The 12,108-nt window shown below is 36.6% G+C and overlaps 1 protein-coding gene across 1 annotated transcript; it reads left to right on the forward strand.

Moving 5' to 3' along the window:
* The first annotated feature begins 286 nt into the window (after window positions 1-286).
* On the forward strand, window positions 287-985 carry LOC128869805 (putative nuclease HARBI1). Its single transcript, XM_054112403.1, has 3 exons — window positions 287-419; window positions 480-878; window positions 927-985. The coding sequence occupies exons 1-3, from the start codon at window positions 389-391 to the stop codon at window positions 983-985; spliced, it is 489 nt and encodes a 162-aa protein (XP_053968378.1). The 5' UTR covers window positions 287-388.
* Window positions 986-12,108: the final 11,123 nt, after the last annotated feature.

Genomic DNA, 12,108 nt, shown 5'->3' on the forward strand with positions numbered 1-12,108 from the left:
ATGTACATGTATATTTTAGGAACATTCCAGTACCTTTTGGGAAGTAGACTGCCAGAGTAATGGGGACAAGTTTTTCAAAGATAATTTCCGAATGGAAAGATCCTGCTTTGAAAAATTGTGCAGCAAACTTGAAAAAATAGCCAAAAGAAAAACGAACTATCGAAACCCGATTTCACTAAAAAAGCGCGTGGCAATTGCTCTGTATGCACTAGGATCTTCTAGTGAATACAGATCAATTGGACATTTGTTTGGAGTAGGCAAAGCAACTGCTTGCAAAATACTCATCGAGTTTTGCAATGAAGTTGGGACATCTTTGGCTCCAATATATTTGAAAAATTTTCCACTGACAAGGGCGCAAATTGAGAATGGAGTCGCAGATTTTAATGCAATGGGCTATCCACAATGTATTGGAGCAATAGGTAGGTTTATAAGTAATGCGATAAAAATAACGTTTAATCAAAAGCATCTTTATTATACAGATGGATGTCATATTGAAATTCATCCAAGAAAGGAAGAAGCCATTGATTACTACAACTACAAAGGGTGGTATTCCGTAGTACTATTGGCTTTGGTAGACGCAAAATATAGATTTGTTTATATACATTGCGGCAGTCCTGGAAGATGCAACGACTCCGGAATTTTTGAAAAATCATCGCTAAAGCGCGAGTTGCAAAGTTGTGCACTTCTTGATGAATTGAGCTTGCTGTATGGATCCACAAAAATACCAGTCCATATTATAGGGGACTCTGCTTTTCGTCTCTCTCAGCATTTAATGAAGCCATATCCGCATAGTGTGACCAATACACCCGAACAAAAAAAATTCAACTATAGATTGTCTAAGTGCCGGCGTGTTGTGGAAAATGCTTTTGGCCATTTTGGTAAATACAACTTAGAGATTCTAATATTTTTAAAAATTGGTAATACAGGTTCTATTTTAGATTTAGGAGAATTGGAAAAGGCGTGGATAACCACATCAAAAATGTAAACACAGTTATTTCATGTGCATGTGTTTTACATAATTTTTTGATTGCTGAGAAGGATTTAATTTTGGAAAATTGGCTAGTGGAAATGCATCGCGATTCCAGGCGCAATATTCAATACGGCACCAATGCAGTTGACCGATCTGAAGGAGAATCGATAAGAAATGCGTTAAAGGAATATTTCAGTGAGTAATATAACTTCTTTCATGTAGATTCTCCCGTATGTTTTATTAAATTAACCATAATTTATTGGTTAAAAAGGTTATTTGGTTTAAACAATTTTATCTTCAAACCAAATATTTATTTAAATATTTCGACCTACAAAGAGTCCAATTGGTTTAAATCTGAAAAACAACTTTTCACCAGAACAATAAAATTTGTAATACATAGTTTTATAAAATAACATTTTATTCATTTTGGAAAAAGGCACAATTCATTAAAACTTAAATATAAATTAAATAACAATATTTTAGTTAATTAGTTTCTCTCTAAGAAACTAACCACACTTTTTGTCAATACCTCAATAGCAGCAACCTTTTTTTTTTCGATTTCAATTAGTTCTGCAGTTAATTTATTGTTTTCTGTCATACAAGATTTTATTGTTTCGTTTAATTCATATATTTTCGCATTTTTTGTTTTTGCTGCAGGTGCGGAAGCTTCGTGCAGTGCTGGAGACGATGGTGGCGAAAATGTAAACGAAGCAGACGGAGCAGCTGAAAATGAGGAGCATGAAGGTGATATCGGCGAATTTGATGGAGCTGGCGAAGCAACCGAATCAGGCATGCCTACATATATAAATAGAAATTAGCATTATACAATTAGATGTAAATACAAATAAAATTACATATATAAATAAAACAAATACCTGTTATACTATCGACAACGACCGCATCAACATTATTCACCCTATCCCTTCCTATTATTTGGTGCACCCTCCGATAGTGCTTCCAAGAAACAGGAGAACATCCTGTCCCCTGCTCTGCTTTGCATTTTCTGCAAAGGAAATTTTGAGGCTGTAACAAAATTACTTTAATGAAATAATATATTATATGCCTTACCTATATTTCATTGTGAAATTGTGGATTTTATATTTCACGTCAACTGGACGGACCTCATGCCCAAGCACTCCCAGCGACTGAGCCATCTCCGCATATATGTGCGAGTTCTTGCGTGGCCCTCGCAATTCAGCTGCCTTATCACCCCATATATCAAGGAATGCTTCGTCCGCGGAAGGAAGTCAAATTGTTTTACATTTTTTAATGTTTTCCATTACAACGAGTTGATTCAGTATTCCTGAGGAAAGATTGTAGACTTATTTGGCCAGCTTAATATTATATTAATGAAATTAGATGTAAATACAAATAAAATTACATATATAAATAAAAGAAATACCTGTTATACTATCCGCAACGAGTTGATTCAGTATTCCTGAGGAAAGATTGTAGACTTATTTGGCCAGCTTAATATCATATTAATGAAATTAGATGTAAATACAAATAAAATTACATATATAAAGAAAAGAAATACCTGTTATACTATCCGCAACGAGTTGATTCAGTATTCCTGAGGAAAGATTGTAGACTTATTTGGCCAGCTTAATATTATATTAATGAAATTAGATGTAAATACAAATAAAATTACATATATAAAGAAAAGAAATACCTGTTATACTATCCGCAACGAGTTGATTCAGTATTCCTGAGGAAAGATTGTAGACTTATTTGGCCAGCTTAATATTATATTAATGAAATTAGATGTAAATACAAATAAAATTACATATATAAATAAAAGAAATACCTGTTATACTATCCGCAACGAGTTGATTCAGTATTCCTGAGGAAAGATTGTAGATTTATTTGGCTTATTTGACTTATTTTATATTTTGCGCGCACCACTTAACGATTACCACAAGAAAAATATTAAACGTCAATCAAATGTCATATTGACAAATTGCAATCATTGTTGCCATATTTCGATAAGAATGCAATAATAAATGAGGAAAATGAGCAACATTGCCACCACTTAATAATTAAATTAGACGCAAACCCAACAAAACACGCTTTGAAAAGTAGGTTTAGGTATGGAGTTGTGTTTTAATTTTGTATGGGATTTGACAGGTGTTTTGTTTCGTGTTTGCGCTAAGAACACGATAGCGGCAGAGAACCCAAACTCCGGCTGCGGTGGAAACTTAGTATAATGAACGACAAAGAGACCCACGCGTTTGGCAACGTTCGACATCTGGCTCTCTCCTACTTGAGTCAGCATATATGTATATATAATATATGTATATGCGCATATATATATAAATTCACATATATGTATTTGCATGTTTCAAATCATGATGGAGCCTCTTAATGTTGTTGACTTATTAACGTCTGATGCACAATCGAAATTGAACATATCTTTTATGAATTTGATAAATGCTTCGTAATTTTTCACGTTTGTGTAAATGTAACTTGATCAATTCCATTGCGATTCAATTTTCCTCCTTCTCTATATCCATACAAAATATCTATCAAACAAATAAAATTAAATTTTCTTTTGAAAAATGCAACCATTCCATCAGTATTTTCTTATGACTTTGTCACGTTAAACTATCATTAGTAAACCAACTTTAGAGACAACCTCTTTTTTTCTAATTTTTCCATCTAAAATTTCCCAGACATATTCAATAATATTCAAATCTGGGCTTTGCGGTGGTGTATTTAATTGCCTTAGAACATGTTAAAGCAGCCAATCCTTCACAATGTGTGCTGTGTGCTTTGGATCGTTATCCTGTTGAAAGACCCAATCTGGACTAAGCTCCAAATCATCCACCGAAAATTTCATATTAACTTCCAATAGTGATTTGTATTTATAACGATCCATATTATATATATAGGGTTATTCAATAGGTGCGCTTCAACTTTTTTCCGATAGGGAGGGCGAACGACGCAATATTTTTTATTTTTCGCTTGTCATTTGTAAACTTCATTAGTATACATTTCATCATGGAACGCTACACACTTGAGCAACGACTGCAAATCGTGCAAATTTTTTATGAAAATAATCGTTCTGTTGCTGCTACTTTAAGAGCATTACGGCCATTTTACGGTCCATTTAACAAGCCGTCCCGTTTTGGGGTTATGTGAAGTCTTTGGTCTACAGTAAGAAGCCGGCGACAATTTGTGAGCTCAGAGCCAATATTGAACGCGAAATTGCTGGAATTTCGGCCGATTTATGCAAAATAGTGGTCGAAAATTGGGTTCAACGATTGGACTTCGTAAAACGTGCACGCGTCATGCAAAAGAAATCGAATTTCATACTTAAATGTATATGTTCAAACTCGATAATAAAACAAAAATTAGTTAAAAAAGTCAAACCGTTTGTGTTTTATTCAAAAAAGTTCAAAAGTTGAAGCGCTCTTACTGAAAAACCCTATATATACTAGCAGACCCGACCACGCGTTGCAGTGGCTAATGTTTTTGTTATATTACATAGTAGTAAACTATTCAAGGCAAACGGTAGGAGAACACCAGTCATGGGTACCACCATGCTTTTTTACACAGATGCCATTTGTAAAAAAACATGGCAACCCCCATGATTGATTTTCTACCACGATTGATATTGAGCAAAAATCAATGCAAAAGAAATAATTAAAAATTTTTTTATTTTTTGTATTCAAGTTAGTAACAAATAAGTATATTACAATGTTGTTAGTAAGTAACTCGTAATACTTAAACTTATAAATGAGGTAGGTAGGGCAAATCTTTATCGATAGTTGTTATTATTTTGAATTATAAATACTTTGAATTCAATTTAATTTAGCACTAATCGGTGTACAATATTTTTGGTTAACCTGTCATTAGTTAACACAAATAGAATAGCACATGCCGGGTGATTCATTCTTAAATTTCATTGCCTGACAATATTGACATACTTTATCCATCGCACCGATAGCAATTTTTGAATGCGCAGAGTAGTTAATATCTGGTGCACATTCGAAAGCAAGACGAACAAATGATGCACGTGTTAATGAGCGGTTCTAGTGCCGCTCTTGTTCTTGTAATAGTGTGTCGCTGACGTTTGTTATGCTGTTCTTGAGATTCTTGTGCACGACCCTCTGCTGTCCTGATTTTTTGAGCTGCATTTCTTGTTGCGATTTGTGCTGCCGATTGATGAGCTCTTTCAGCACGTTTGCGTCGTGCTTCTCTGCTCAGCGCGTTGTTGAGGTTAGACTTTTTTAGGTGGCATTAGACTCCAAATAATAATTAAAATATTCAAATATCAAAAAAGAAAAAAAACTAAAAACCGTGCTATTATAGCACATTGAAATGAGGAGTGTAAAATAATTTTCAATAGAGGTTGAATAAAAATAATAAAAAATAAAATTATTGAAAAAGTTTGAGGAGCTTTGTACGAATTTTATATATATATATATCAATTAACTTTTCGAGAAGGCACTGTTATTATAAATCTCCGTTAAATTATCTGCGGAATCGTGAATAAATTTTTGTCAATCGATTTACCATTAACAATATAACAAATCAATCATATGAGAAGCAAGCCGATAATAGATAGATAGATAACCAGATTCATTCAGATCCTGGAGCCTTAGTACCTCAGGACATACATACATACAGTGTGATTTGATTCATATCAAATATAATAATACTCGTATAACTATACACGTATATAATTTAAGTAAAGATTTTTGAACATTGAAGCACTAACCATAGAAAAGCAATAATAATTCCACTGTATTATTTTTACTATTATATGAATTTAATGTATACTTCAGTCTAAACAACACGTGGCCGGCTATGCTAACACCAGAAATTGAAAAAGTAAGAACAACGGAATTTCACTGATTGCGTTCACTACGAAATAGAATTGAATTGTAGCTTATGTGAAACGTTGGAATTTTTAACACGGCGCCATCTATTAAATACTTACTCAATCCAGTCAACAGATACCGCCATCTGTTAGAATCGTTTAGAGCTAGCAGATAATTAAATACTTACTCAATCCAGTCAACAGATGCCGCCATCTGTTAGCATCGTTTAGAGCTAACAGATAATTGTGACTATTAAATAATAAACAAATATTTTGCAATAAAATAATATTGCGACTATAAATAAAGATAAACGCCATCCTATCTTTCAAGTTGGATCAAACTGCACACATTGTGCAAATTTGATTAAAATCGGTTAAGTAGTGTAGGAGTCCATCGCGGACAATCAACGTGACATGTAATTTATATATATTAAGATAATTGGCGCGTACACCCTTTTTGGGTGTCTGGCCGAGCTCCTCCTCCTATTTGTGGCGTGCGTGTTGATGTTGTTCCACAAATGGAGGACATACAGTTTCAAGCCGACTCCGAACGGCAGATATTTTTATGAAGAGCTTTTTCATGGCAGAAATATACTCGGAGGTTTGCCATTGCCTGCCGAGGGGCGAGCGTTATTAGAAAAATGTTTTTTATTAATTTTGCTTTCACCGAGATTGGAACCAACGTTCTATCTGTGAATTCCGAATGGTAATCATGCACCAACCCATTCGGCTACGGCGGCCGCCATATGACATGCAATAAATACTAATCTTCTAACTGCAGATGCAGCAACAGCTCCCCAAACCATTACATTGCCGCCACCACACTTTTGCTCTTCCATCGCTACCAAAACGTTTTGCCAAAAATCCATCCCCTTTTCCCTGTGTACTTTGGCGAACTCCAAGCGAAGTTTACGGGATTTTTCAGAAATAAGAGGCTTTTTTCGTGGTGTTCTACTGTGAAACCCGTTTTTGTTCAGAGCTCTTTGAACTGTTATTTGATGAACACACTTGTTGGATGAGCTTGCTATATCCTCGGCCAATTTCGGAGCAGAAACTTTTGGATTTTAGTCCACTTATTTTAGAATCAAGCTGACGTCTCTGCGAGATAGTTTGCTCGGGCGGCCACTGCTTATTTTCGGTGGAACCACTATTTTTAAAGTTTTTTACAATGGTCTGAACTGTTGCACGAATTAAGTTTAAGATTTTCAAATTTCGCCACATGATTTTTTTTACAATGGTCTGGACTGTTGCACGAATTAAGTTTAAGATTTTTGAAATTTCGCCATATGATTTTTTTCTTTCCTGTGCTGAATAACTAAATTTCTAACGTCAACTGATATTTATTTTCGAGGAGCCATTGTAGATGCTTAAGTATTCAAATTGCAACTAAAATCAATATTAGCAAAGCAACAAACATAAGAAAAGGAAAGAAATAGACAAACGGTATTTTACCGTTATCACAACATCGGATATGAGAGTACAAGCTAGGAAACCGGTTCTATATATACACTTTTGTCATCGCTGTTTTTGAGTTTTTTAGCATAACTGTGGTGTTTCAGTTTAAAGAATGGATTTGTTTTGGTTAAGTCGATTACAAAAAGATTTCAAATGAAATTGCATAAACACATTTTTAAGCAAAGTGTTTGTACTTCGTAAACAACGAAAGGGAATGGTGTATGTAGACTTCTGTTGGCCACTGTATATCACAACAAAAGTAAATTCATTCATAAGTTTGTGCTCACATTTCTAGGACCAAAATACTTTCATTCATAAAACGAGCCGCCCATATGCAAATTTTCGACCATACGAAAATAGTCAATATCGGGATATTCTGCGTAGAATTATTTGCCAATATTTGCTAGATCTCGAATTTTTGTTATGTCAAATGGTCGCGGCTCGTACATATGTATGCACCCATATATGTATGTAAATATGTCTTTTCACTGCGCGACAGCCGCAGCTGTGTGTCAATTTTTGGTACAATGCTGTGCCTTTGAATGCGTTTTAGATTCCTTGCCAGCGAATCACATTTTTCTGTGCCCAAAACCGCATATGGTTTATACGAGTATGCACATAGATATGTACATGTACGTTTGTACATATCCCATCTTTTCACTGCGTTCGTTGAAAGCTTGTATGTGTGTATGCGCCTTTGGCTTTCTGGACGGATATTGTAGTTTCTCATCAATATAGTTTAGATTTGACTAAAGACCTCAAATATCTGCATGTTTATATGTACATATTTCCTTTTTGATTGATTTATATAAAAATCAGTATCCAGTATGAACTATTTTATACCGAAAAGATATTTCTAAATATCAAATACGAAAAAAGCTAAAACACTATTTTAAAGCAATTATAATTAAAATAAACTAAAAAATGTGCCAAACTTTGCTGGTTTGAATCGTAAAATAGAAATAATGAAAGGAAAAAAATATGGCTCTTCAGGAATTCAACCTGAATTAAATACGCGCCATAAAAACCATTCGAATCATCCCGTCGACTGCGCCACAAATCAACTGCTTGCGGGGCTTTCTCAATCGCAAATTCATTCGCGTCGCTGTGAGCATGAAATACGACGAAATCTCTTACTAGTGTGCTGAAATCTCCTTCCACTACTAGAGTTGTGAAAACAGTAAAAAATCTAAAATCCTCTACAAGCGTGGTAAATATCTGAAATCCTCTACTAGTGTGGAAAGTAAAAATCTGAAATCCCTTACAACGAATCTTCAATTCTGAACTCAAAAAAAAGTTCGTTTTACATTTGCGCCTTCTCACTCTATTAAGATTCTCTGCTTTAGACTTTATCCGAAGGCTGAATGTATGTAAAGTTACGTCCAAATAAGCCGCACTCTTGTTTCAGAGTAAGTTTCTAACTTTGCGGATATATGCATATGTTTTTGTGCACATTTTATTAATTGGAGAACTACATACGCAAAGTAACTTACTAATTAATTATTTACCTACTATCAGAGAACATTAAATAATTGTTTTGAAATTTTCTTCTAGCATCGAAATGGCTTGGACAGAACTTTTTTACTAGCTACTTGTTGCTGCATTCAGCATTTCCCTGTACGCTCATGCGGGCACTAGACGCACAGCAAGTGCGACTGTTTAGAAGACATACTTACATATGTATGGGGGCAAACATATATACGGAGCCGCGAACATTCGATATGATAAAAATTCACGATTTACCAAATATTGGCAAATATTTCTGTATATACCTATGTATTATTCCAGTTTGACTATTTTAATGTTTTCTTCAATCTTAGAAGTAAATTTTTGTCATCGTTGGGAAAAACTGGCATCGTTGAGAAATATTTGAATAAAAGTACTTTGCTCATAGAAATATGAGCTCGAACTTATCATTTGGTTTTGAAACTGCTCAGCGCCATGTGAATAAAGTGATTGCCCATTGTATACGGTTATATGTAAAGAGTGGTTAAATTTCAAAGCCACACCTTAACGTCCAGTTTTTTCTGCATTTCATTTAAGATTTTTGAATTTCAGACTAACTCAATTTGAACGATGGAAAGATACATACTCGAGCAATGCGTTAAAGCTATTCAGGCTTATTATGAAAACGGGCGTTCAAATCCAAATGCATATCGAGCACTTCGTGAAGAAAATCATTTTCAGTGATGAGGCACATTTTTACCTCAGTGGAGTCAATAAGCAGAATTGCCGCATTTGGGCGAATGATAATCCAAGAGTGATTGCCGAAAAACCAATGGACCCACAAAGAGTGACTGTTTGGTGCGGTTTATGGGAAGGCGGCATTATTGGGTCGTATTTTTTCCAAAATGAGGCCGGTCAGGCAGTTACTGTGAATAGTGTTCGCTATTATGAGATGATAACGAACTTTTTATGGCCCGTATTGGAAGATATGGATGTCGACGATATGTGGTTTCAACAGGACGGTGCCACTTGTCACACAGCTAACAAAACAATGACTCTTTTGCGCGAAAAATTTAATGACCGAATAATTTCACGTCTTGGCGATGTCAATTGGCCGCCAAGATCATGTGATTTGACACCGTTGGACTTCTTTCTTTGGGGTTATTTGAAATAAAAGGTGTACGTCGATAAGCCAGCAAAAATTCAAGAACTAAAGGTTTCATCAGCGTCATCGAAAATTTGGACCATCGGATGGAGGCGGCGGCCATTTGGCCGATACTTTGTTCCATACGTAATTGGGCCATACCAATATTATCATAATAAAGAGAAATGTCAATAATATAAAAAAATTGTATTTTATTTACATGCATATACATACGTCTACTAATAACACTGTGGAACAAATTCAGGTTAGCAAAAATTAGGTCCATTCTGAGAGTGGCGAGTGAAAATAGAGGCGAAATTAGAAGACCCGTATCGCGCCGTTTTTTTATGTTAGTTCGAATTTTTTTTTAATCGGCCTTCGAAGTTTGCAGTCAAATGCCGATTTTCAGTATATTGTTTCAAAAGTACCACAAAAATTTTCAAAATCAATTTTTTCAAAAATTGTAATTGTTGCACAGGTCTCTGGCAATAATTTGGCTTTTACAGATTGAAAAAATATCAATTAGTCGACGAGTTATAGCCAAAAAACCATATAAACAATTTTGCTCCGATTTCGAACTTCGAAGGCCGATTAAAAAAAAATTCGAACTAACATAAAAAAACGGCGCGATACGGTGAAGGCGGTCAAAAAAAATGATGGTCTCCAGCAGCTTAGTGAAAACGTGTCCAGAATCAGAAAGACAGCCAAAGAAGAGATACTGCTGCAACTTATAACAGCACAGACAGGGCGTGCCCGAGATTGTAAAGAAGAGATTGCTAGGTTACTGGGCGGAAATAAGAGCTCTAACACATGAGCTGTCACTAGAAATACGGGACCTTGACGAAATAACTACGAAGGATAATATAGTCGATGCCATCCGGTCACAAGTCAAGGAACTAAGTAACTTCTGCGAAAGCTCAATTAAAAATTTAAGACCGGCATATGAAGGTACCCAAACGACCGCTATAAGCCTGCCAGCGCTAGAAGCAGGGTACTTATTGAGCGCAGAAATGATTAAGGTTGGTTGGGTTGTCTGCAGAATTCGTGAAAAATTGAACCTCACGAAGTGTTATAGATGCCTAGAATACGTACATACTGCAACTAAATGTACAAGTTCTGAAGACAGGAGTGAGTGCTGTATGAAATGTGGTGTGAAAGCTAGGCAGGTAGGTAGGTAAGATGGCAAGAGTACCCCAGGTACACTAAAAGTAGCACTTACGTGCCGTTTTGATACCATAATGTGGACCACTACCTGTGAAAGGATTAAGGGAGGAGATAAAACCGTCTACAGCCATCCAGTGCTGTTGATGTAGCGGAGGAGAGAAAAGGGATCTAGGCTGGAGAATTTCATAAAATCATCCCCAAAGGGGACGCTGAGGAATCTCAAGCGCCCGCCAGAGCCGGACATTTGCAGAGAAAGTGTTCCACAGTCTCTTTCTCTGCAGGATCCCCACAGCTTCTGCAATGGGGTTGTACGGAATTCCAAGCTTCTCCACATGAGTGCCGATCACCCAGTGACCAGTGATCACCGCAATGAGTTTGGAAATTGAATGGCGGGGGGTTCCCATCACCTTAAGCGTTCTGTTTATATCGTATTGAGGCCATAGTGCTTTTGAAATGGCACAAGATGAGACAGACCTCGATCTGTCTTGCGCTTTTCTTAGAAAGAAGTTGTGTAGTTTCCCTTTAACGACGGTCAAGGGGATACCGATGTCTGAGAAGGGGGCAGCTGGATCCGGTTCTGCCGCCCCCTTCCTGGCAAGCTCATCGGCAATTTCATTTTCCTCTATATTCCTGTGCCCAGGAACCCAGATGAGGGAAATGTTTCCTGCACGTTCGAGGCGTTTAAGTTCCTCCTTACAGGAGTTCACGAGAAGAGAGCTCCAATACGGCAACGACAGTGCCTTGATTGCAGCTTGGCTATCGGAAAAAATATTAATGTCTGCCTCCCAACAGCGATCCCGAAGCATTTTGCATGCCTGCAGGATCGCGAAGACCTCTGCTTGAAAGACGCTGTTTGTCTCCGGCAGTTTATAGGACACCGAAATGCTGGCTGATTCAGAGTAGACCCCCGCTCCCACTCCAGACTCCATTTTGGATCCGTCAGTGAAAACAGAGGCATCTATATCCGCACCAAGTCTCCCCTCTTTCCAATCTGGCCTGCTCGGAAAGATAGCCCTAGCACAACCCTCAAAGCACAGTTTGCGGATGGAGAGGTCGGTGCGAATATCAGAGAAGGAGGGGGAGATCTGCTTCAAGATGCTGCTA

Source organism: Anastrepha ludens, chromosome X, assembly GCF_028408465.1.
Source record: "Anastrepha ludens isolate Willacy chromosome X, idAnaLude1.1, whole genome shotgun sequence".
Lineage (NCBI taxonomy): Eukaryota > Metazoa > Arthropoda > Insecta > Diptera > Tephritidae > Anastrepha > Anastrepha ludens.